At 43.1% G+C, this 24,793-nt stretch overlaps 1 protein-coding gene across 1 annotated transcript in view; it reads right to left on the reverse strand.

The window, feature by feature from the left end:
- Positions 1–643: 643 nt before the first annotated feature.
- ANXA2 (annexin A2) overlaps positions 644–24,793 on the reverse strand; it is a 52,193-nt gene continuing 28,043 nt past the window's right edge. The window contains exons 4-13 of the mRNA XM_037004247.2: positions 23,663–23,757; positions 20,547–20,660; positions 17,385–17,475; positions 16,381–16,460; positions 6,122–6,181; positions 4,394–4,487; positions 3,726–3,821; positions 3,195–3,253; positions 2,036–2,158; positions 644–1,004 (exon numbers count right to left, since the gene is read on the reverse strand). Of these exons, the coding sequence (XP_036860142.1) occupies positions 945–1,004; positions 2,036–2,158; positions 3,195–3,253; positions 3,726–3,821; positions 4,394–4,487; positions 6,122–6,181; positions 16,381–16,460; positions 17,385–17,475; positions 20,547–20,660; positions 23,663–23,757 (872 nt within the window). The 3' untranslated portion in view covers positions 644–944. The remainder of the gene's footprint in view (positions 1,005–2,035; positions 2,159–3,194; positions 3,254–3,725; positions 3,822–4,393; positions 4,488–6,121; positions 6,182–16,380; positions 16,461–17,384; positions 17,476–20,546; positions 20,661–23,662; positions 23,758–24,793) is intronic.

Consider the following 24,793-nt stretch of genomic DNA (forward strand, 5'->3'; position numbering starts at 1 on the left):
TCCTTTTCTCAATCCTACCAGCCACACACAATCACATCTTGGTGCCCGCCATCCCCTTTGTTCACCTTCTTTACAGAAATGCTGCAGCCTAACTCACTGACAGCTGAGTCCTTGAGTCTGGGACAGAATGTTCCTTATTTCAGTAAGTCTAATGGTTTACAGAAATATGTGCAATACTTGCTAAACAGAATCTCATTTGCTAAACCCCTCTTCCCAGTTTTGAGGCCACATCACTGATGATTGTTTTCACCCAATTTACCTGTAATAAGAGAAGCAGATGGGGGTGCCATTCAGGGACTCCTCCCCCTCCCCTCATTACCATCACGCCCTTGGCACACAGAGCTGCCCAACATAACTTTCTCTCATAATGAAATGTTCTCTGCCTGAGCTGTCCAATATACTAGCTGCTAACCACATGTGGGTAGTGAGCATTTGGAATATGGATGATGAGACTGAGAAACTGATTTCATTTCATTTAAATTAATTAAAACGTAAATTGCCACATCTGCATAGCAGCTACTCTATCAGACAGCTCGGTTCTACAGCTTCTTCCTCTGGGACACAGCCTTCCCAGCTGAGTGATGCAGCCCTACGTGTGTTTGATTTTTGAACAATTGAATTGAAACTGAGGTCAACAAAGTACTCATTTCTAAAGTACAAATTCTGTTTATTCATCTGCTTACGACAGTACACAAGAGGCAAGGTGTTTCACATCATAAATTTCAATTCCAACTCCTTGGAATGTTCATTTCTTTGGCTGAAAGGAGAAACTAGATGGGAAAGGCAGGCAATGCTTGGGCGATGCTGAAATAAGGACAGGGAGGGGGCGACACTAATGTCACCCTCACAGGGATGGGCACAGGGAGCTGTTAGTCACAAGCTACTTCCTAGGACCGTTAGCTGGAAGCGCGGAGCACCACCGCTCCCGGGCACCGCCGAGAGCCTCAGTCGTCCCCACCGCAGAGGTACAGCAGCGCTTTCTGGTAATCGCCCTTGGTGTCCTGCTGCGAATGGCCAAGGCAAGGCAAGAAATTCAACATCAGGAAAAAGACCCAAATTCTGCAATGACAGACAAGCCGTCCCAAAGCACACGCAGCCTCTCCCGCTACTCACGCTACAGGACTACAGGACCCGCCCAGACCAAAGGCCCAAGCCACCGCCAGCAGACCCTCTGGGAGTGCGGCCTCACGCACAAACTCTCAAGTCACAGTATTACCACGAGGGCGGGAGAACGTGAGGTTCTGGGGCTGACTTGGGAGCGACCAGGACAAGCCAAGCCTGCCTTCACGGAGTGAGGCCCTGTGGACGCCAACACTTCCCTCCCTGCCCTCCCCCCCTTCCAGGGAAGACAGGCACTTCCCTGCCTTACTGTGCTGCTCTGTGGATTCTCAAGGTCACGCGGGGATAGGCTGGTGAGGTGAGGGGATGCCTAAACTTTAAACATGTGCCTTAATAAACCTGGGTATACCAAACCCACCTCTAAATTCATCCTGGGTAAACACGGACATGACTGAAAACTTCCGGATCTTACTTTTAGAAAGGTGCCTGTCTGAACTATATACCGTGTGACTGCCATGAACGCAGTCACTCCTCATACATGACTGCTCCATCTCTCCGAAACGGAGACTACACTGATGGGAGAAGAGAGATGGGCATTCTGAGCAAGTAAATGCTGTCAGGCCTACCACAGGGGATTGATTCTTCAAGAAATGGAAACATAACAAAATATAAAAATTTAACTGATTCAAGTTTCTTCAAGATGTCAACAAGCCTTGCAGGATCATTGTCATGAACAGCAATTATCACTGCAGAATAGCAGATGTGGGAAATATAAAATATTTGACTGACTCTTTAAGACTCCAAGACAAATAAATGATGGCACTTTCAAAAGAAATCCCTGATATTTGATGACTAGCATGTCTTCCCCAGGGAATCAGAAAGCTGAAAACCACCATTCCATCATCATTCTGACAGCGCACCTGCCCCGGGGACTTTGGGGCCCCCTGGATGGCCAGCACGTCACCGTGCGGCTTACCTGGATGTAGTAGTACAGGGACTTGCCATACTTCCTCTTGAATTCAGACCTAATTTTCAACATGTCCACTTCACTGCGGGAGACCATGATTCTAATCAGGACCTTATCGCGAGTCCCCTTGCCCTGAAAGTTAAGTCGATGTCCCAAGTTACAATTCACAGACAACATTAATCATTAAAAGAGAATACAGTGTGTTTCCTTACACATGGAACTCATATGGATTCTTAATGCTGCCCTCTAAGAGACTGCAAAGATAACAGTGAAACCACTCCCTTAAGAAGAATGTGCATCTTGGAATTCCAAACATGCCAGGATGAAATCAGCATGAACCCCCTTCTCTGTGCATTCAATAAATGCGTACTGAGTACTAACTACTGCAGAGCTCAGAACTGTGCAAGTTTACATACATAACAAGAAATAATGACCACTGCATTTACTTCTAGACCTTCAGACCAGAGGCACCAAGGAATGGGTCATACTTGATAAGGGACCTGAAGACAGAAGGGTGATCCTTCTGTGGACAAGGGGTGATACAGGAAGATGTGACAAGGGACTTGAAGCCGGGAAGAAAAAGGCACAGTTGGGGCATGGAAAATGGGATGGGAATGTGAGAAGAGACAGTCGATTTAACAGAGAATTACAAGGCTGGCTTTGGAGTCAGATAGACTCAAGCTCCAATCTGGCTATGCAACCTCAAGCAAACTGAAACTTTCTGAGCTCCGGTCTCCTCATCTATAAAGAAAATAATAACATAAGCTTCATAGGTGTTTTGGTAATGGTTTGAAATAAAGTAAACAGCACATTGTCTACTGTATGGTGGTTGCTAAATAATCTCTCTCTTCCTTGCTTATGTCTCACTCTGGGGTAACAGAAGGGAATTACTGAGAAATCTGAGCAGGAATCAGACACAATTACCATCTGGCATTTCCTTTCTACGGTGGCACTTTATTTTCTACCTGTACATGTTCATCTAGTTGGGAGAGACAGAAGATGGAGTTGTGGTTTTCTCACCTGTCAAACACAACTACGGCTGCCTAGTCCACTCCTGCACCCACACAGCGGAGTACCTGCCTCCATCTGCTGGTCAAGGAGGCCGAGTTTGGGGCATAAAAGAAAAGCTTACTGTGGAAACACAGACCTCCCATCCAGGGGCCCTTACCTTCATGGAGTCATACAGTCGGTCAGCAAAATATAGGGGCTTGTTCTGGATACACTGCACTGTGGAGAGAAGAAAAGGGGTGAGCTACTCCCCTCTCCTCCACCTGTGGGGGCTGAGGCCCTGATCCCAGGGCACAAACCAGATGGCCTCACATTACAGGAACGGACTGCAAAATAACACAGGCGAAGGGAAAACCAGGGATCCTCTGAAACACTCAGCTCTACTACGGCTTTGAATCAGGGGACTTGAGGGCTGCAGAAGCCCAAGTGGGTATGTGAGTTTCCCCAGCGGAACCCTTTCTCTTATTATCTTATTCCTTCTAGGCAACTCTCGGTTTTACCAATTTAAACCCTTCCCCAGTTTTGTATCTTAAATTTATGCAGTGAAGATTATAAAACTACCCAAATCGTTGTAAAGAAACCACACCTCCAAACACACTTGAATTAATAAGACAGCCGTTCATTACTTCTGCTTCAGCGCAGTTTACTGAAAGCCGATGTCCACCAGGGCTGGGGGGCCACACTTACTTACCCAGGTTGAGGAAAGCATTTTCCAGGTCTCCTTTGACCTCCTTCCTGATGCTTTCCAACATGTCGTAAGGGCTGTAGCTCTTGTACCTGTCAAATACTAAGGAAAAGCAACAAATAATTATTATAACAGAGCCACTAGTCAAAGCTGCCAATGATTGCCCACACAGTTGCCTACCACAATTTTTTAAAGAAATGAGGATAATCATAGCATCCCAGAGCATTAGGGGTTGCCAGGGTGGTCCAGAGCTGACACTGCACCAGTCGCCCTGGGACAGATGTACCAGGAACCTGTCCCAAATGGCACTGCCCAGGCCATGTATTTTGACCATCTTCATCTCAGCCCTGAGTGGAACCCATTCTATCTAGAAGCCACGAGAAACAGTACGTGGCACCTGGCAGAGTCCATTATTTGAACAAACATGGCAAGATAAAATGATCCTAGGCAAGAAGGGGCAGCTAAAGCACCAAACATGGCAAGTATTTAAGGGGAAAAGAGGATCCAAAATGGGAGAGAATGGACTTGGTGACGGAAAAGGGGTGAGATTATGGGGTACAAAGTGGAGAGTGAACTTTGTTCAGGAAGCCCCAAGCCCAACCCAGCCCCTGAGCAGCCCCAAGGGCACCCATTTTGGGCCCGAGGCGCTAGGACCTCCTCAGCACAGCCTGCACCTTTCTGCAGATGACACCTGCTCCGCTCGGTCATGATGCTGATCCACTTGGGAACATCCGTTCCTTTCCTCTTCACTCCAGCATCATAGAGATCCTACAAGCACAGCCAACCGGGAAAGTTAACTACTCCATCCAGTGAAGGCCATGAAAATAAAACAACCACCCAAAACCTACTCATTCAAGATGTCAAATGAGAAAGGAGACAGCACTGCAGGCATGGGCAAAAATGTTCTATTTAGGTCCCAAGTTCCCCAAGAGCAGTATTTCTTAGGCACAGACAGAGCAGGAGACTAGACTGCTCGTGAGGCTGGCGCTATACAAATCTCCTTCCCTGAACACTGAAGGAAGGACGAAGTATGTGTTCATAATACACAAGGACAGGCAAATGCTTGTTAGCACATCCAGCCCTCTTGCCTTTGGCACTTCTAAAGGCAGATAAGCTACTGGTCATCTCCTGAAGACAGCTCCAGGTCCGGTACCACACCTGAGCTTCTTAGAGACTCGGGAAGTGACAGAGCTGAAAGGGGATCTGATCCAAAATCCCTTTCTGTTTCTGGAAAATTTAGAGGCTACAAGTAATGCTAAGAATGCCAAGGAGGGGGAAGAAAGGTTCATGCAAGGATACTCATTCAGTGACCATCCACTATCTGGGAGTTGCAAAACCCAACTTCTATTGCTTTATTTAAAACCTTTCTCTACCTCTTGCTCTAAGTGCTGTGTGAAATATATTGAATTTTAAAATCAAAAAGAATTAAATTAACTTTGTTCTGCAGCTCTTACGGAATGCTTTGAGATAGCTGTCGGCCCTCTGGGAAAGGCATGTAGTTCATATCAACCTGAATGAGCTGAACAAATAGTTCTCATGATTATAGGACTAGAACCAGCAAAAGTTCTATCCAGCTAGACGGGCCTCGGCCACGCTTGCCTTCTCCCCCCCCGACAAGGGACAATAATAAGCCTTCCCTGTCCCTGGCTGTGCCTCCGCCATCTTCTTTCCCTTTTCAGTGTTGCTCACTCTGTTGCTGGTCATTTGTGGAACACGCACAGCAGTGTGCATAGCTGTGTCACATCCTGGAGAAACTTGTGCTTCCAGTGCACGCAAAGCCTAAACCAGCTTATGTGAGCCAGACATGATCCTGTTTACGGGAGTACCCTGTAATAACTATTGCTCCCAGAAAGGGAAAATGAAGCCCACAGATTCTCTGACCTGCCTTCCTTCTACTCCCACTGACTGTGGGCTAGACTCAGTGACTCATTTCTCATGAATGGAGTATGACAGCAGCGACAGTGTGTGACTCCTGCAATTAGGTCCTGGAAGGCACATGGCTTCCTCTTGGCTTTCTCTCGTGGATCACCTGTTCTGTGAAAAGCCAGCTGCCCTGCGGTGAGGACACTCCAGCAAACCCTTAGAGAGGCCCCTGTGGAGAGCTGCGAATGCCTCCTGCCAGCAGTCATGTGCGTGGCGATCCGGAGGAGACCCTCCTGACGCTGCCGGGTGCTCACACGTCCACCTTTTGTCTCCAACCTCAAACGAGAGATTCTGAGCCGGTACCCACCCAGCTAAGCCACTGTCTAATTCCTGGCCCACAGAATCAGAGATACAATAAATGTTTGTTGTTTTAAGCCACTAATTTGGGGGTAATTTGTTACACAGGACAATAATTACTATACAGACTATCCAGGGACTTAGTAGCAAACAGAAATGCAATCCAAAAGCCTGGCACTCACCCGGGCATCTTGGTCAATCAGTTCGTAATCAATGACAGAGCCATCCTCTGCTCTTCTACCCTACAGAAGAAAGCAATTAGGAACATGAAATATATTTCTTTATGTGTTTTAAAACTGAAAATGTTATTTTTCCCCAACTCATGTATGCCACTATTTAATTTACTGAAACATCCCCTTAAAGTTTATCTTCACACTGAAGTCTAGACAAGACCAAGGACTGATGTGTACAAAAACGGAGGCAGGGCAAACTGCTGGAAGATGGCGGCGTGAGTAGAGCAGTGGAAATCTCCTCCCAAAAACACATAGAGCTATGAAAATATAACAAAGAAAAATCTTCCTAAAATAGAGACCACAGGACACAGGACAACATCCAGACCACATCCACACCTGCAAGAACCCAGCGCCTTGTGAAGGGGGTAAGATACAAGCCCCAGCCCGGCGGGACCCGAGCGCCCCTCCCCCCGGCTCCCGGCGGGTGGAGAGAAACCGGAGCAGTTTTTTTTTTTGGCAAGCGCTTTTTGGAAGCCTTAGAGGGACGGGCCCCCGTTGCTGGGGAGGCAGGGTGGTGGGACCGGTGAGGAGGTGCCTGGGAACAGCGCCGGAGGACAAAGAATATCCCGCGTTTCTCCCTGCGAGACCTGGGGGCGGGTGCCTGAGACCGGTGCCTGAGGACGGAGGAGGTCGCGCGTTTTTCCCCTTTTTTTTTTTTTTTCTCTCTTTATGGCAAGCGCTTTTTGGAAGCCTTGAAGGGACGGGGACCCCAGTGCTAGGGAGGCACGGTGGCAGGACTGGTGAGCGGGTGGCTGGGACCGGCGCCTGAGGACAAAGAATATCCCCCGTTTTTCCCTGCGGGACCGGTGGACGGGTGCCTGAGACCGGCACTTGAGGACAGAGGAAATCGTGCGTTTTTCCCCTTTTTTTTTTCTCTTTTCTGCGAGTGCTTTTTGGAAGCCTAAAAGGGACAGGGACCCCGGTGCTAGGGAGGCAGGGCGGCGGGACTGGTGAGCGGGTGCCTGGGACCGGCACCTGAGGACAAAGAATATCCCGCATTTTTCCCTGTGGGACCGGTGGGTGGGTGCCTGAGACCGGCACTTGAGGACGGAAGAAATCGCGCGTTTTTCCCCTTTTTTTTCTCTCTTTTTGCCAAGTGCTTTTTGGAAGCCTTGAAGGGACAGGGACCCCGGTGCTAGGGAGGCAGGGCGGCAGGACTGGTGAGCGGGTGCGTGGGACCAGTGCCTGAGGACAAAGAATATTGAGCGTTCCTTCCCTGCGGGACCGGTGGGTGGGTGCTTTTTGGAAGCCTTGAAAGGACAGGGACCCTGGTGCTAGGGAGACAGGGCAGCAGGACCAGTGCGCGGGTGCCTGGGACCGGCACCTGAGGAAAAAAAAAAAAAAAAAATCGCGTGTTTTTTCTTTTTTTTTTCCTTTCTGTTCCCTCTCTCATTGTTGCTGTTGTTGTTTTGGTTTGGAGAGTGCTTTTTGGAAATCTTAAAGGGGCAGGACAGGTCACTTAGACCAGAAGCAGGGAATCTGGGGATCTCTGGGCACTCTAACCCCCTCGGCAGCAGGGAGCACAGAGGCCCCTTACGGAGATAAATAGTCTCCTGGCTGCTCCCCCTCTAACGGGGCTCCACCATTTTGGAGGAACAGCCCCAGCCAGGCCAAGCCCACAGCAACAGTGGAGATAAACCCCAAAGCAACTGGGCAGGAAGCAGAAGCCCTGTCTGCGCACAGCTGCCCAGCACAAGCCACTAGAGGTCGCTATTCTCCCAGGAAAAGGCTACAAACCAACAAGAAGGGAAGCTCTTCCAGCGGTCACTTGTACCAGCTCTGCAGACTATCTCTATCACCATGAAAAGGCAAAACTACAGGCAGACAAAGATCACAGAGACAACACCTGAGAAGGAGACAGACCTAACTAGTCCTCCTGAAAAAGAATTCAAAATAAAAATCATGAACATGCTGACAGAGATGCAGAAAAAAATGCAAGAGCAATGGGATGAGATGCAGAGAAAAATGCAAGAGCAGTGGGATGAGATGCAGAGAAAAATGCAAGAGCAGTGGGATGAAGTCCGGAAGGAGATCACAGATGTCAGGAAAGAGATCACAGAAGTGAAACAATCCCTGGAAGGATTTATAAGCAGAATGGATAAGATGCAAGAGGCCATTGAAGGAATAGAAGCCAGAGAACAGGAACGTATAGAAGCTGACATAGAGAGAGATAAAAGGATCTCCAGGAATGAAACAACACTAAGAGAAATATGTGACCAATACAAAAGGAAAAACATTCGTATTATAGGGATACCAGAAGAGGAAGAAAGAGGAAAAGGGATAGAAAGGGTCTTTGAAGAAATAATTGCTGAAAACTTCCCCAAACTGGGGGAGGAAATAATCGAACAGACCATGGAATTATACAGAACCCCCAACAGAAAGGATCCAAGGAGGACAACACCAAGACACATAATAATTAAAATGGCAAGGATCAAGGACAAGGAAAGAGTTTTAAAGGCAGCTAGAGAGAAAAAGGTCACCTATAAAGGAAAACCAATCAGGCTAACATCAGACTTCTCAACAGAAACCCTACAGGCCAGAAGAGAATGGCATGATATACTTAATGCAATGAAACAGAAGGGCCTTGAACCAAGGATACTGTATCCAGCACGACTATCATTTAAATATGATGGTGGGATCAAACAATTCCCAGACAAGCAAAAGCTGAGGGAATTTGCTTCCCACAAACCACCTCTACAGGGCATCCTACAGGGACTGCTCTAGATGGGAGCACCCCTAAAAAGAGCACAGAACAAAACACACAACATATGAAGAGGGGAGGAGGAGGAATAAGAAGGGAGAGAAGAAAAGACTCTCCAGACAGTGTATATAACAGCTCAATAAGCGAGCTAAGTTAGGCAGTAAGATACTAAAGAAGCTAACCTTGAACCTTTGGTAACCACGAATCTAAAGCCTGCAATGGCAATAAGTACATATCTTTCAATAGTCACCCTAAATGTAAATGGACTTAATGCACCAATCAAAAGACATAGAGTAATAGAATGGATAAAAAAGCAAGACCCATCTATATGCTGCTTACAAGAAACTCACCTTAAACCCAAAGATAAGCATAGACTAAAAGTCAAGGGATGGAAAAACATATTTCAGGCAAACAACAGTGAGAAGAAAGCAGGGGTTGCAGTACTAATATCAGACAAAATAGACTTCAAAACAAAGAAAGTAACAAGAGATAAAGAAGGCCACTACATAATGATAAAGGGCTTAGTCCAACAAGAGGATATAACCATTCTAAATATATATGCACCCAATACAGGAGCACCAGCATATGTGAAGCAAATACTAACAGAACTAAAGAGGGAAATAGACTGCAATGCATTCATTGTAGGAGACTTCAACACACCACTCACCCCAAAGGATAGATCCACCGGGCAGAAAATAAGTAAAGACACACAGGCACTGAACAACACACTAGAACAGATGGACCTAATAGACATCTATAGAACTTTACATCCAAAAGCAACAGGATATACATTCTTCTCAAGTGCACATGGAACATTCTCTAGAATAGACCACATACTAGCTCACAAAAAGAGCCTCAGTAAATTCCACAATATTGAAATTCTACCAACCAATTTTTCAGACCACAAAGGTATGAAAGTAGAAATAAATTCTACAAAGAAAACAAAAAGGCTCACAAACACATGGAGGCTTAACAACATGCTACTAAATAATCAATGGATCAATGAACAAATCAAAATAGAGATCAAGGAATATATAGAAACAAATGACAACAACAACACTAAGCCCCAACTTCTGTGGGATGCAGCGAAAGCAGTCTTAAGAGGAAAGTATATAGCAATCCAGGCACACTTGAAGAAGGAAGAACAATCCCAAATGAATAGTCTAACATCACAATTATTAAAACTGGAAAAAGAAGAACAAATGAGGCCTAAAGTCAGCAGAAGGAGGGACATAATAAAGATCAGAGAAGAAATAAACAAAATTGAGAAGAATAAAACAATAGCAAAAATCAACGAAACCAAGAGCTGGTTCTTTGAGAAAATAAACAAAATAGATAAGCCTCTAGCCCAACTTATTAAGAGAAAAAGAGAGTCAACACAAATCAACATAATCAGAAATGAGAATGGAAAAATCACGACAGACTCCACAGAAATACAAAGAATTATTAAAGACTACTATGAAAACCTATATGCCAACAAGCTGGAAAACCTAGAAGAAATGGACAACTTCCTAGAAAAATACAACCTCCCAAGACTGACCAAGGAAGAAACACAAAAGTTAAACAAACCAATTACAAGCAAAGAAATTGAAACAGTAATCAAAAAACTACCCAAGAACAAAACCCCGGGGCCGGACGGATTTACCTCGGAATTTTATCAGACACACAGAGAAGACATAATACCCATTCTCCTTAAAGTGTTCCACAAAATAGAAGAAGAGGGAATACTCCCAAACTCATTCTATGAAGCCAACATCACCCTAATACCAAAACCAGGCAAAGACCCCACCAAAAAAGAAAATTACAGACCAATATCCCTGATGAACGTAGATGCAAAAATACTCAATAAAATATTAGCAAACAGAATTCAACAGTATATCAAAAGGATCATACACCATGACCAAGTGGGGTTCATCCCAGGGATGCAAGGATGGTACAACATTCGAAAATCCATCAACATCATCCACCACATCAACAAAAAGAAAGACAAAAACCACATGATCATCTCCATAGATGCTGAAAAAGCATTTGACAAAATTCAACATCCATTCATGATAAAAACTCTCAGCAAAATGGGAATAGAGGGCAAGTACCTCAACATAATAAAGGCCATATATGATAAACCCACAGCCAGCATTATACTGAACAGCGAGAAGCTGAAAGCATTTCCACTGAGATCGGGAACCAGACAGGGATGCCCACTCTCCCCACTGTTATTTAACATAGTACTGGAGGTCCTAGCCACGGCAATCAGACAAAACAAAGAAATACAAGGAATCCAGATTGGTAAAGAAGAAGTTAAACTGTCACTATTTGCAGATGATATGATACTGTACATAAAAAACCCTAAAGACTCCACTCCAAAACTACTAGAACTGATATCGGAATACAGCAAAGTTGCAGGATACAAAATCAACACACAGAAATCTGTAGCTTTCCTATACACTAACAACGAATCAATAGAAAGAGAAATCAGGAAAACAATTCCATTCACCATTGCATCAAAAAGAATAAAATACCTAGGAATAAACCTAACCAAGGAAGTGAAAGACTTATACTCTGAAAACTACAAGTCACTCTTAAGAGAAATTAAAGGGGACACTAATAAATGGAAACTCATCCCATGCTCATGGCTAGGAAGAATTAATATCGTCAAAATGGCCATCCTGCCAAAAGCAATATACAAATTTGATGCAATCCCTCTCAAATTACCAGCAACATTCTTCAATGAATTGGAACAAATAATTCAAAAATTCATATGGAAACACCAAAGACCCCGAATAGCCAAAGCAATCCTGAAAAAGAAGAATAAAGTAGGGGGGATCTCACTCCCCAACTTCAAGCTCTACTACAAAGCCATAGTAATCAAGACAATTTGGTACTGGCACAAGAACAGAGCCACAGACCAGTGGAACAGATTAGAGACCCCAGAAATTAACCCAAACATATATGGTCAATTAATATTTGATAAAGGAGCCATGGACATACAATGGCAAAATGACAGTCTCTTCAACAGATGGTGCTGGCAAAACTGGACAGCTACATGTAGGAGAATGAAACTGGACCATTGTCTAACCCCATATACAAAGGTAAACTCAAAATGGATCAAAGACCTGAATGTAAGTCACGAAACCATTAAACTCTTGGAAAAAAACATAGGCAAAAACCTCTTAGACATAAACATGAGTGATCTCTTCTTGAACATATCTCCCCGGGCAAGGAAAACAACAGCAAAAATGAGCAAGTGGGACTACATTAAGCTGAAAAGCTTCTGTACAGCGAAAGACACCATCAATAGAACAAAAAGGAACCCTACAGTATGGGAGAATATATTTGAAAATGACAGATCTGATAAAGGCTTGACGTCCAGAATATATAAAGAGCTCACACGCCTCAACAAACAAAAAACAAATAACCCAATTAAAAAATGGGCAGAGGAACTGAACAGACAGTTCTCCAAAAAAGAAATACAGATGGCCAAGAGACACATGAAAAGATGCTCCACATCGCTAATTATCAGAGAAATGCAAATTAAAACTACAATGAGGTATCACCTCACACCAGTAAGGATAGCTGCCATCCAAAAGACAAACAACAACAAATGTTGGCGAGGCTGTGGAGAAAGGGGAACCCTCCTACACTGCTGGTGGGAATGTAAATTAGTTCAACCATTGTGGAAAGCAGTATGGAGGTGCATCAAAATGCTCAAAACAGACCTACCATTTGACCCAGGAATTCCACTCCTAGGAATTTACCCTAAGAACACAGCAATCAAGTTTGAGAAAGACAGATGCACTCCTATGTTTATCGCAGCACTATTTACAATAGCCAAGAATTGGAAGCAACCTAAATGTCCATCTGTAGATGAATGGATAAAGAAGATGTGGTACATATACACAATGGAATACTACTCAGCCATAAGAAGTGGAAAAATCCAACCATTTGCAGCAACATGGATGGAGCTGGAGAGTATTATGCTCAGTGAAATAAGCCAAGCGGAGAAAGAGAAATACCAAATGATTTCACTCATCTGAGGAGTATAGGAACAAAGGAAAAACTGAAGGAACAAAACAGCAGCAGAATTACAGAACCCAAAAATGGACTAACAGGTACCAAAGGGAAAGGAACTGGGGAGGATGGGTGGGCAGGGAGGGATAAGGGGGGGGAAGAAGAAGGGGGGTATTAAGATTAGCATGCATGGGGGGGAGGGAGAAAGGGGAGGGTGGGCTGCACAACACAGAGAGGACAAGTAGTGACTCTACAACATTTTGCTAAGCTGATGGACAGTAACCGTAATGTGGTTGTTAGGGGGGACCTGATATAGGGGAGAGCATAGTAAACATAGTATTCTTCAGGTAAGTGTAGATTAAAAATTTAAAAAAAAAAAAAAAAGAAAGAAAGAAAGAAAAGGGGGATTACTCCTTAACAGGATAAAACTATTGGTAAATCAAAGATCAACGCATGCTTTAAATATCCTTAATGTTGATCACTTAAAGGGTGTCAGATGATCAGCTATGGAGGTACTCTTTTCTGATAATATTCCTTTCTCTTAATTAAAAAAAAAAAAAAAAGCAGTTACTGTGTGCTGACCTCCAATGAGTTCTGCACAGTGGTATAGAGGGCATGTCAAAGTGTGGGCAAAGGGTCTGTTTGTTTCTACGCAGAAGATCAAGGCCTAGCTTGGATACCCAGAAAATGAACTAAGATACGATATGAGGAGGAGCTTCCGGCATCAGCACTCTCTGGAGGACTCGTGCCGGGGGATGATCATCAAAAAGCCTCCACAGGGATCCGGACGATGCTGCGGTTGTGGCTGCATCCAGCCCACCATCTCCTGGACTTGCCATGAGAAGGAGGAGGGAGATGTCTAGGCTGGCATGTGCATACAGTGAGACAACGAATTTGACTGGATCTGTACTGTTGGAACTCAACCAGGAGTTGGGAGGGGTGCAAGTTGTAGCACCCCAAAATCTCATGACTATAGACTATCTATGGTTAAAAGAACATATGGGATGTGAACAGATCCCAGAAATGGGCTGCTTTAATTTGTCTGATGGTTCAAGTACAGTTGGAAAATATCCATCATATCATAGATAAATTTTCACAAATGCCTAGGGTGCCTAAATGGTTTTCTTGGCTTCACTGGAGATGGCTGGTAATTATAGATTTGCTTTGTTTATGTCACCGTATTCCTATTATGTCAATATGTGTGTGCAAATTAGTTAGTAGTTTAAAACCTATACATACTTAAGGTACTATACAAGAAGATATGTCAAAGAAATAATCAATCCTCCCAAGTTTCCTTCATATGCTACATCTATAGCTTTTCTTCTTCCTTCCTAATTACAAACTTTAAATAGAATTCGTGCCTCATATCGAATTTACCGAGTATCATAATTCCTCCAGGTGGTAAAGATACCTTGAGACAAGTGCTGGGCATAGAAGCCACAGGGCATAAATCTGCAAAGAAGTAAAAAGCTAACCTTTGCAAACAATATGGCTTCTCTCTCACTTACCAACTTTACATTTCCCTGTATGGCCCCGGAAGATGACTGGTTAGCCAGAGACGGGTAAGATTCCTCAAGGGAGGAACAACCTAAGACAGGCACAGTCGCAGGGGGGCCATCAGGTGAGAATTTGGGGATCAACAGAGGTGAGGCTCAGAACCTCACCCCCCCTGCTTTGAGAGAAATCTTCTGCATCCGTGGATGTTTTGCTGCCCTTGTCTAGCCTGGATTAATACTTAGTCCATAGGCACACACCTGATCATCTGATCATCTACATTTGCCTTCTTACAGCACTAAACTATGTTTTCTACCTTTATCTTGCATCTACCTACCACTTCAGCATTTTATTAAAAATAAAAATAATAATAATAATAGGAGAAATGTGGGATCAACATATAAATCAAGTACAAAAATCAAATGAATATTCATATTTGACCTGATGGTTTATAGGTCATATTGCATGATCAAAACCGAAAGTTTCTGTGATGACTGCCCTTGTACTGTTCACCATGTAAGAATTTATTCACTCTGTAAGAATTCGTTCACCATGTAAGAACTTGTTCGTTATGCTTCAGAAGATTGGAGACTGACGAGAACTAGGCTTGAGATGGATTAATGATTGTACATTGAGCATTGACCCCCCTATACTGAATTTTATTGTTGTTAACAACCATTTGATCAATAAATATGAGAGATGCCCTCTCAAAAAAAAAAAAAAAAAAAAAAAAAAAAAAAAATTATAAACAAAAAAAAAAAAAAAAAAAAAAAAAACGGAGGCAGGGAACCTCACCGTCACCCCTCCCTCCGTGGTGCCCAGAGCTGGGCCATGCACCTTACAGGATCCCCCTACCTCCAAAAGAAAAAAAAAGCTAATAATTATTTAGTTCCTTCCCTCGACGAGTTTACAATCCGAATGGAGAAATAAGCATGGATCAAAAAGTAAAACCACACAGTAATCCATGGCTCTAAAAAGACGTGAAATGCAAAATAAGGGAGAACTCTGTCAGACACTAGAGCTAGCCTGTGAAGTCTGTGGGCAATGGCGACAGCTGAGGTGAACCCTGAAGGATGCGTCAGATGAGGCTGGCAAAGGGGTGGGGGGAGCCATTTCACAAAGGAGGAACAGTACAGGGGGGCTGAGCCCACGCCAGGTGAGTGAGGTGCTGCCCATCTGCACTAACAGATTAACAGGGGGGAAATCCTGGGGAGGAAGATTATGTTAGGGAGGACCAGGGTACACAGGACTTTTTAAAGGCATTTGAGAGTTTGATTTGATGCAGCACAAATGGTTTTTGATTAGGGGAGTAAAATGGTAAAAGTGACTTTCAGCAAGATGGGTGGATGGCGGTTCACAGGGTAAGTGCCAGAGAGGCGAGCCCGGGAGGGCAGTATGGCTGTGGAGATGCGAGGGAGCCGGACGCAGCCTGCCAATCGATCGTCCGTCCTCGGGGTTCCTGCAGAGAATACCTTCTCTCCCCTCCTCTGGCATGCAGGCATTCAACTGCACACTGGTCAGAACTCAGACTACTCAGAAGGGAAATGCTCTCATCCATGTTAATGTGTTAATGTTAGCAAGTCAGCGGACTCCTCCCCTCTAGGCAAAGGACTACCTGGGCAAGTTGTCTCATGAGAAATGAGAGCAGGTGAAAGAACAAGAGACTCACTTTCTACTGGGTCCTACGTGGCCACAGATAGGGACAAAGTGACCTTCCTCAAGACACACATCGACGGCTGGCACATAAATCCAGGCCAGGACTTGAGAGCTGCCTATTCTTCCTCTGGCCCCAAAGCCCACTTGACCGTGCGGTTTTGCAGGATAAGAAATCCTATTATACAGAAATGACAACTCTGCAGGGACAGTGCAAACCCACTGTCGGGAATGCAGCTGGAAATTCTGATGCAGACCCAGAGGATTGAGTGAATTTGCTCCCAAGTATAAAACGAGGTATGCCACTTGCCACGGGAGGAAGCAGGGACAGAGAAGTAAGCTGGAAACCAACCTTTGCGAGGGCAACCATCAGCTTGCGGAAGTCACCGGAGGTGTCAGAAACAATGTCCTTCTCCAGATCGGTCTTGTACACTTGGAAAACAGCAAATCTGTTTTAATACTTCCTGCTTGTGCATGCAGCCAGCCACCCACCCACACCAACAGCCCCTGTCCCACTCAGCCTCAAAAACCAGAAACAGCTGTGGCAGCATGGATGTACCTGCCCAACTGTAGGCAGATTCTCTAAAATGATTTGACTCTCACAAAATGAGTCAGCGTTACTATCAGTCACAAGGGACAGACAGAGCTGGGTCAAATGAGGTATCCCCAAGCTCACCTCTGATAAGTGACCTCTTCTGTAGGTAAGATGCAGGTTCTCACCCTTCTTGACTATGAGTACTCATTTTGAATATCAAAAACTTTGGGGGGCTACACACACATACACATATTCACACACATATTTCTTACCCACTGATGGAAAAAATGCACAATGGCAAAAACTAGTGAGAATTAAATAGTACTTATGAATGGATTTGTGTTTTATTATTCAAAATAGCACCGGTATTGAAACATAGCACACATACGCATGCAAACTGTACATTTAGTCTACCCACAGTCCCCTGGTGCTTGGGGCACATAGATCCATGTGCCTCTTGCAACAATTATCCACAGTCCAGAGTTGGCGACGTCCTAAGCAGAGACAGGACAGCACCCAATACATGAAATTCATGTATAATACTTTCTTAATCTTCCCATCAGATTTTTTTTTTTTTAATTTGTTTTCTCCTTTCCCTCCTGTCTATCCTTTTGCACAGGTTCTAGTGAAATATGATCACCAAATCCCAGGCCATAAGAAGGTGGAGAAGGGCCTGGGCCATGACAAGCCCCTGGTTGGTCCCTGTGGCAGGCATTTCTGCCTATATAATCTGGGCATCCTGTGACCCCCTAGCCCAGACAGCCACGACAGGGTCACAGCAACTGGGCTGAGAAGCTCATGACAGAACGAGGGCTACTCACTCTCCTTGTAGACTCTGTTAATTTCTTGCAGCTCCTGGTTGGTCCTCGAGCAGATGATCTCAATGAGGGAGTCCTCATCAGTCCCCAGCCCCTGTGAACCAGGCGGCATGGACGTCAGCCGGGGAAGTCCTCCTAGTCATTAGCCTACTTCTCTGATCTCGATCACGTAAATCGCAAACATGGATTGGGTCTGTTGGCATGCTCCTTTCTACAGTCCTACTGAGGGAGTCTGTGCTGTATTCCCCAGCATAAGGTAATGGTATCTTCTGTTCTTTGAAAAAATGGCTTCACCAGAATATAATATGGTGCATGTTTGAGCTCAAGTATATTTTGTTTTATACACACACACACACATTTTTTAAGGGGAAGGAAGAGACAAGCAATGGAATATACCAAAATGTTCAAAGGGGTTGCCTTTGGTTTAGGTTTACAAAAAGCAAACCTTCCAGTTCTTCCATTTTCCTGTATTTTCCAAATTCTACAATAACCACCCACTATTTTAATAGATGGGAAATGATTTTCTTTGTTAAATAATTCTGCTCAGTAATTTTAAAAAAAGGAATATAGAGATTTTATGTTGTCATTTGCAGCCAGCATCATGAGATTGGAGGAAGTCTTTTTTACCAGGGAAAGGTATAGATAAAATTTTTAGCTTCACCTCTTTGAAATGTAAAACTGGGTTAATGTTAAAAATTTCATTCTTGTACTTGCATTTTTGCTGGATTACTATGCGCTCTTCAGGCACTTTAGGGAAGCAAAAGGAAATAATGAAGTTCCAAATAAACCTAGACACCAACTCTTTATTAAGGAATAAGAATCTGATGTGTGATGTATTCAAATTTAATATATACACTTTTGAGCATGCCAGATAGTGTGAAAGGACTCAATGAAACATATATTTCATAGTTGGCTTCATGATCAAAGTCAAGATTTAATGATCAGGATTCCCTAATACTTGTGTTTCCAAATATGGAAATATTATGTTGAACTAAGTATAATTATAAATGCTTAAAATGTAAATCAATTATAAGGTGTTAATACAATAAGAGACTCATACCCATGAAGAGTATGTCGGCATTAATTAAACTTATTAGTTTATATTCCCCTGAAAAGTGGGTTGTGTAATATAAACTAAGCCTCAGGTTCATGGTCAGCTCTGAATTTTATTCTTAATCTAATCTATGAGCCGATGCCTCTTTTTCCAGAGTTTTAAATCATCATTTGTAGAGGTTCTGGCAAAGCCAAAACTTCTTCCCTTCTTGGCTGAAGGTCTATACGACATTCCATACAAATATTACAGAACGACTATGGAGCACCTTCAAATATATTAGGGGACAGTTTTTCAATCTCAAGGATGACAACAATATATCTAAAAATAACTTAACACATTAGAAGAAACACTATATCCCAATACTGTTCAAGTGTAAATACAATAGCAATGTAAGATTTGTTTTCTTCCATCAGTGATATTATACCAGGGTTAATATCTGAGATTTCTAATAGTGCTTTTTTCTCTATACTGAAAGGTGACCTTGACAATTTCCAAAACTTGGCCCACGCTTTCCACAGATTGTCCACAATTCCTATCACAAGGGCAACTTCTACAGTAACATCTGGCAGATACTGCCACTGGTATTGCCAGAAGTCAAAACACATTTTTTTTAAAAGCATAGTTCAGTGAATATCACTTCAAGCTTTATGGATTTCAAAAGGGTACTCAGCTGTGATAACTAATGGATGAGCTGGCACAAGGTCAAAGATTTAGCAGTCAAAGCACCTTTGATTGGGCCCAATTACAATGGTGACTGACAGCTCAAACAGGTCTATTTCAAGACACTCATACCTAGTACCTGATACTAGTAAAACTGCATGATCACAACTAAATGGATTCTTGATGAAAATACAATAAACTGATTTGAAGTGATGATGGTCAGAAGAAACCTAGGAGAGGTCAACTCATTTATGGCTCAAAGATCCCAAGACTCAATTTTCAGGAGTGTTCTTGGTATCAAGCAGGATCATTAAGTGTTGCTGACATTTTATCATTCTTACTTATACTTTCCCTGCAATAGATCCTATTTAGGGAACTCAAAACAAGTCCACTCAAATAAGTTGGGCGCAGTTTGGGCCAAGCTGGAGAATAGAAGGAAGAAAGATTTCAAAATAAATCTTTCAGCAGCCCTGAGCTATCAAATTCTGGGCTCTGGAAGTGCCTAGTGTGTGAAGCTGCCTCACTCTCAAGGTGCCCTCTGGGGAAAGGGATGACAACTGTACTGTGACATTAGCTCTGGTGACAGGCCTCCAACTTGGCCTTTTCATTATTCAGAAACAGTGGCATCACAGGAAACACACCCAGACTCAGAATACAAATTACAACTGCAGCTCTTCCCCTATTCCCAAGGCTTTACACAGTTTTATCAGCAGGGGGCAGTATCAGATTATTCAAAGCACTGCAGGCATACACTAGGAAAAGGGTTCTATGCTTTGCTATAACATGCATTTATGTTGATGCATCTATTCATTTATATAATACATGATGTTTCAGGTATGCACAAAACTCAGGAGGTTTCTAATCTGGAATTTCTACTATCTAACTTATGCTAAAATTGCAAAACAACATTACAAAAAACAAAAAAACGAAAGGTCTTATGGACTATGATACTTGGAACAAAACACAAGTACTATTCATGATCTGATGGACTGTGATTTTAAATGTTCTGATTTGGACCAAATTTGAATCAAACAATGGGACTGATAAGAGGTCAGAAGAAGAAATACCCAAGAGAGAGCATGAGAACTGCAAGCTTCACTTAACAAAAGCCGTGAGTTTTACTTTTTTGCCTTAATAGCACAACAAATCTCTAGGAGGAAGTGTAATCAAGGAAGTAGTTTTTCCAAATGGTATTCCAATTGCCCAGGTGCCAAGCTGTAGCAGCTGGTAACTGACTTCTCAGCATCATGAAATTTCTTTACAGTCTTAAAAAAAGTAATTGAAATATTTTTGGTACAAATCCTGAGATGTATAGCTTCAGTTCATTCAAAAAAAAAAAAAGGTCCAAATGAGAATTCAACAAAACTGAAAATCACCTAATTACACTCAGAAAGCTGTAATTCACAAATATTAATGGTAGATTTGACAGTTTGCATCTCACACGTGTTTACCTTCATGGAAGCTTTCAGCTCGGAAGCATCATACTGAGCAGGTGTCTTCAATAGGCCCAAAATCACTGTCTCCAGGTGGCCGGACAAGGCTGACTTCAGTGCTGATGCAAGTTCCTTCAGAAAAATGGGCAAGAACATGGAAAACTTGACTGGTAACCAATATTCCCTGTAACACTGGTGAATCACACAAAAGTAAGAGGGATGTATTTGTAAAGCAGGCTGCAATGCTTTCAACACTCTGGGGTCTCGGGTCAAGCTATCCCTCAGCTACACTCCTTTCAAAGATAGAACCATTTGTTTCCGACAAAGAACCACTTGCCTCTGACAAAATGCTTTAAAATCCAAGCTGATTGTGCCTTCTCCCCTAGTCATTAAAAGGAAACCAGAGCAGTGTGCAATTCCTCAGAAAGCTATGGTGTGATGGTGCTTCACAATACACTCGCAAGTGACAACAGCCCATGCAGGATGACAGGACACACTTCAGGCTCAAGGCCCTGCTAGGAAGGACGTGGTTAAAGCCTTGTGGCCTGCCGATACCCTCCTATAGAAGACGTTTGTGCAGTTGCACTGGGGGGCTCCCAAAGGTCTCCCACAAGGAACCAGAGGCCCCAACATGGCTGGAAGTGGGTTTATGAGGCTTTCTGATGCAAAACACTTCATCTAAGACTAAGAGAATATCTATTTGTCCACACCAAACTGGATGGTGCTGACAGAGATGGGGGACTAAAGCCCATCTCTTTATTCATCCCTTTGACTTCTTGCTATATCTTATTTCTTGAGGGTTCCACTGTCCCCATTAACACAGTTTGAGTCAGAGGTCTGAGTCACATCCAGGTATGCAGACAGATACCCTGATCCACCAGGGATTTTACAGCTGCTTCCTCCAGGAGTAAACGTCCTACACGTCATGGGCTCTGAGCAATGACTGAGTGCTCCCACCATGGTATTTCTTTGCACTTTCCCTCCTCCTTTTTTTCTCCTGCTTTCCAGCAGCACCCCATGGTGTTTACCAGGCTTTGCCCCTAGAAGTACCTGTCGGCACTAGGAAGTGAGGTGCCCCTAACTTCAGAGAGAATCTTCCCAAATTATTCATAGATGTCGAGTGAGATGGATCTTAGAATCCATCTGGCCCAACACTGTCACCACCTACTTTTTCCTGCTTCCCAAGATCTTAGTAACACATAGACTTAGCAAGGGACTGTGAAAGCAACACCTTCCATTTATAGCACCAATTTTCCAATTTGAAACATTGAGGTTAGGTAATTCCAAGCTTTGTCTGCCCTGGACACTTCCCTCTACCCATTCTCTGTTCAAACCCCAAATAGCATTTGGGCACCTACTGACTTCACCCACTTCTATTATAAACTCTTCACGGGCATTAAACTTCCTGCTTCTCATAATGTCTAGCACAGGGCTTTGCACTTAACAGAAGCTCCGGAAATGTTTGATAAATAAAATATAACTGTTCCCTATATATGAAGAAACCTGGCATCTATTATCTGCTTGAACATGAAAGAAACATAAAATCAGTCCTCTCCCAGCTCCTCTCCACTTCCACTAGCTTTGTCCTTACTCTTCAAGCTCATTCACCTAGGAAGCCTCAGTCCACAGCCCTAATGTACTCGGCAATATGGGGCTTTCTCCTCCATTACACAGACAAATCATTCAGATCAGTAAGGTTCTGCCTCTAAGGTAGCCTTCAGAAATTATCTCAAGTAGTTTATGTATCTTTCTATAAAAGATGACAATTCTCCCCAGCCCAAGGCTGAGAGACTTCAAGAATCAGTAGGACAGTGAGCTGTCCCCAAGCATACAACAAAGCCTGTGAGGTCACTCATGATTCTGGCAATATCTTCCCTCTAAGAGGTACATGAGAGCTTTGTTCTCCATCTATCTAATTTGAAACCAAGATCCAGGCTTCTGTGTACACCTATGTGTACACACCCAAGTGTGTTCAAAGACCCCATTCTGTAAATGAGAGCTGAAGGAACAAATACAGGCATACTATGCAGAGAGGTGGGCCTTCTGCTCCAACTGGAATTCAGCTCTACCAGATCACACATCCTTTCGGGAAACTGGAGAAATAAAACATTTCCTTCTGTGCTTCACTACAGAAGATTAATAAAAGACTAGCTGGAAAAAGAATTTTAATGCACATGAGATAAAAGAAGCCAGATGCTTTCTATTTATGTCCTTTCCAACTGTTTGGGGAGGTGGAGGGAAGGGGCTGTAGCAGGTCTTCATCTACAACTCCCAGAACTCTGGTGGTCATGTTAACTTCAAGAGCAAAAATGTCTTTTCTAAAATCCTTCCAGCTCACCTCCACTGCGGCTACAAGGGAAAGATGTAAGTCAAATGGGAGCTGCAGGAAGCCACCCTTACTATACCATCCAAGAGTAAATCAAAAGCTTTTAATAGCAAGAAGTTAAAAATAAAAGCTACCCATCTTTAAAAATAAAATTTCCTCATGTTGCAACAACATAAAGGTTGGACAAGCACTGGGTTGTTCGTTAACCACTAGTGCACAAGCAAGGGAAAAAGCACACAAAGACCCTTTAAGTAGTGAGTGCGTGGCACGCTGGAGATAGGCTGGGGACTAACGAACTACTAAGTCCATTCACTCCAAAGCCCTTAAGATGTTAGGTATGTTTGTGAAGAATGAGGGGTGTGTGTGATACTCAGCGAAAGGCCAGGGTCCTGATGTTGAATTAGAAACATCTTATCAAGAGCTAGCAGAAGTCATAAAGACAAAATGAGTTGCTACATGTAGAGAACTACACTCCTGGCTACAAAGTAAGCATTCAATAAATGAGCCCTGTTGGTGTTGTCCTTATACCCTATTCCTTTCTAGATTTCTATTCTCAGAACTGCTCCCTCTACACATTCTGGGTTGGAGGAGGGCTTGGTCTTTACGTATGAGCTCCAAGCACTCCAGTGGCTGCGAGAGTGTGGGTGGTGATGCTTACACGGTTATAACAGGAAAACCCTAGACACGCAAAGGTTCCAGAAGGGTTCCAGAATTCTGACACAAGCCAGAATTCATGAAAGGAGAAAGCAATGGCTGAGGAAATGATATTTCAGCAAGGAATGCCCTCCATCCCTGACATTTCCTGTACCTTTTTGGTCCTCCTCTGGTAGGCGAAGGCAATATCCTGTCTCTGTTCATTGCTGCGGTTGGTCAGGATGTTGACGATGGTGACCTCGTCCACACCTACGGAAATGCAAGTTGTGAATGGTTATCAACCATGTGCTCTGGTCCTTTGGGCTTACACAGAAGATTTTAAAAAGAGTTTGTCAAACTGAAATTTATATACTTTTTTCCAAACTGAAATGCCAGGGCATCAAGATCTGTTCTTTTTGCCAGCACCATCTACCCAATGTGTATACGATACCCTCTTTTCTTTTTCCTGACAGCCTCAAACCTCAAGCCTAAGTAGTCCTTTTAAATATTTGTATTTTTTTAGAACTATTTTATTCATAAATTGGTTTCTGGAATAAACCATTAAGAGGTACATTTGTGGGGCTATGGCAGTCAGATGGAACAATAGAGCTTTAGGAGGATTTTAAATGAAGGTCCCAAATTGCCATTTAACTGGAGATTTAATAGACAGTAACTGAACTGAATTAATAGAGACAATTATTTATATTTATTGCAGGATTATGGCTATATAAGCAGGTAGGTATAATTTCTATAATTATAGAAACTGTCATGACAAATGAGTCAGATTTAGTACAGCAGTTGTATTTTAATAGCATAACTAATTAATATAATCATACTTATTGAAGACTAAATTGTTTTGTAAGGAAAATAAATGTCCAACTGCTTTTAATCTTCAATAGGCCATTTTAATAATCAATTTTATAACTTTATTACAAAGAGTAAGTGTTTTAATATAAATTAAATCTAAGTTGAGAATCTTGAAGTGCCACCAAAATATTTTAGTACCTATTTTAATTGGAACATGTGTATTTACAAAGATAAGCAATACCTTCTGGTATCTGAAAATTTCCAATTTTATATCAGAAATACTTGCAACATGTCATTTAACTTAAAGCATGATTATAAGAATTCAGAGAGTGAAAGGTCTCTCTCCTGACCGAATATTAAACTTCGTTTAATAAAAAGAGTCTACCATAACTGGATAGGTAATTGTTGGGTGAGAGAGAGAGAGTAGCTAAGTGAACAAGGTCACATGGAAACACAAACAGCCTGGCCTAAAGGAAATGAAATCAAAGCTACCAAAGAT

The sequence above is a fragment of the Manis javanica genome, chromosome 8 (genome assembly GCF_040802235.1).
Source record: "Manis javanica isolate MJ-LG chromosome 8, MJ_LKY, whole genome shotgun sequence".
NCBI classification, from domain to species: domain Eukaryota; kingdom Metazoa; phylum Chordata; class Mammalia; order Pholidota; family Manidae; genus Manis; species Manis javanica.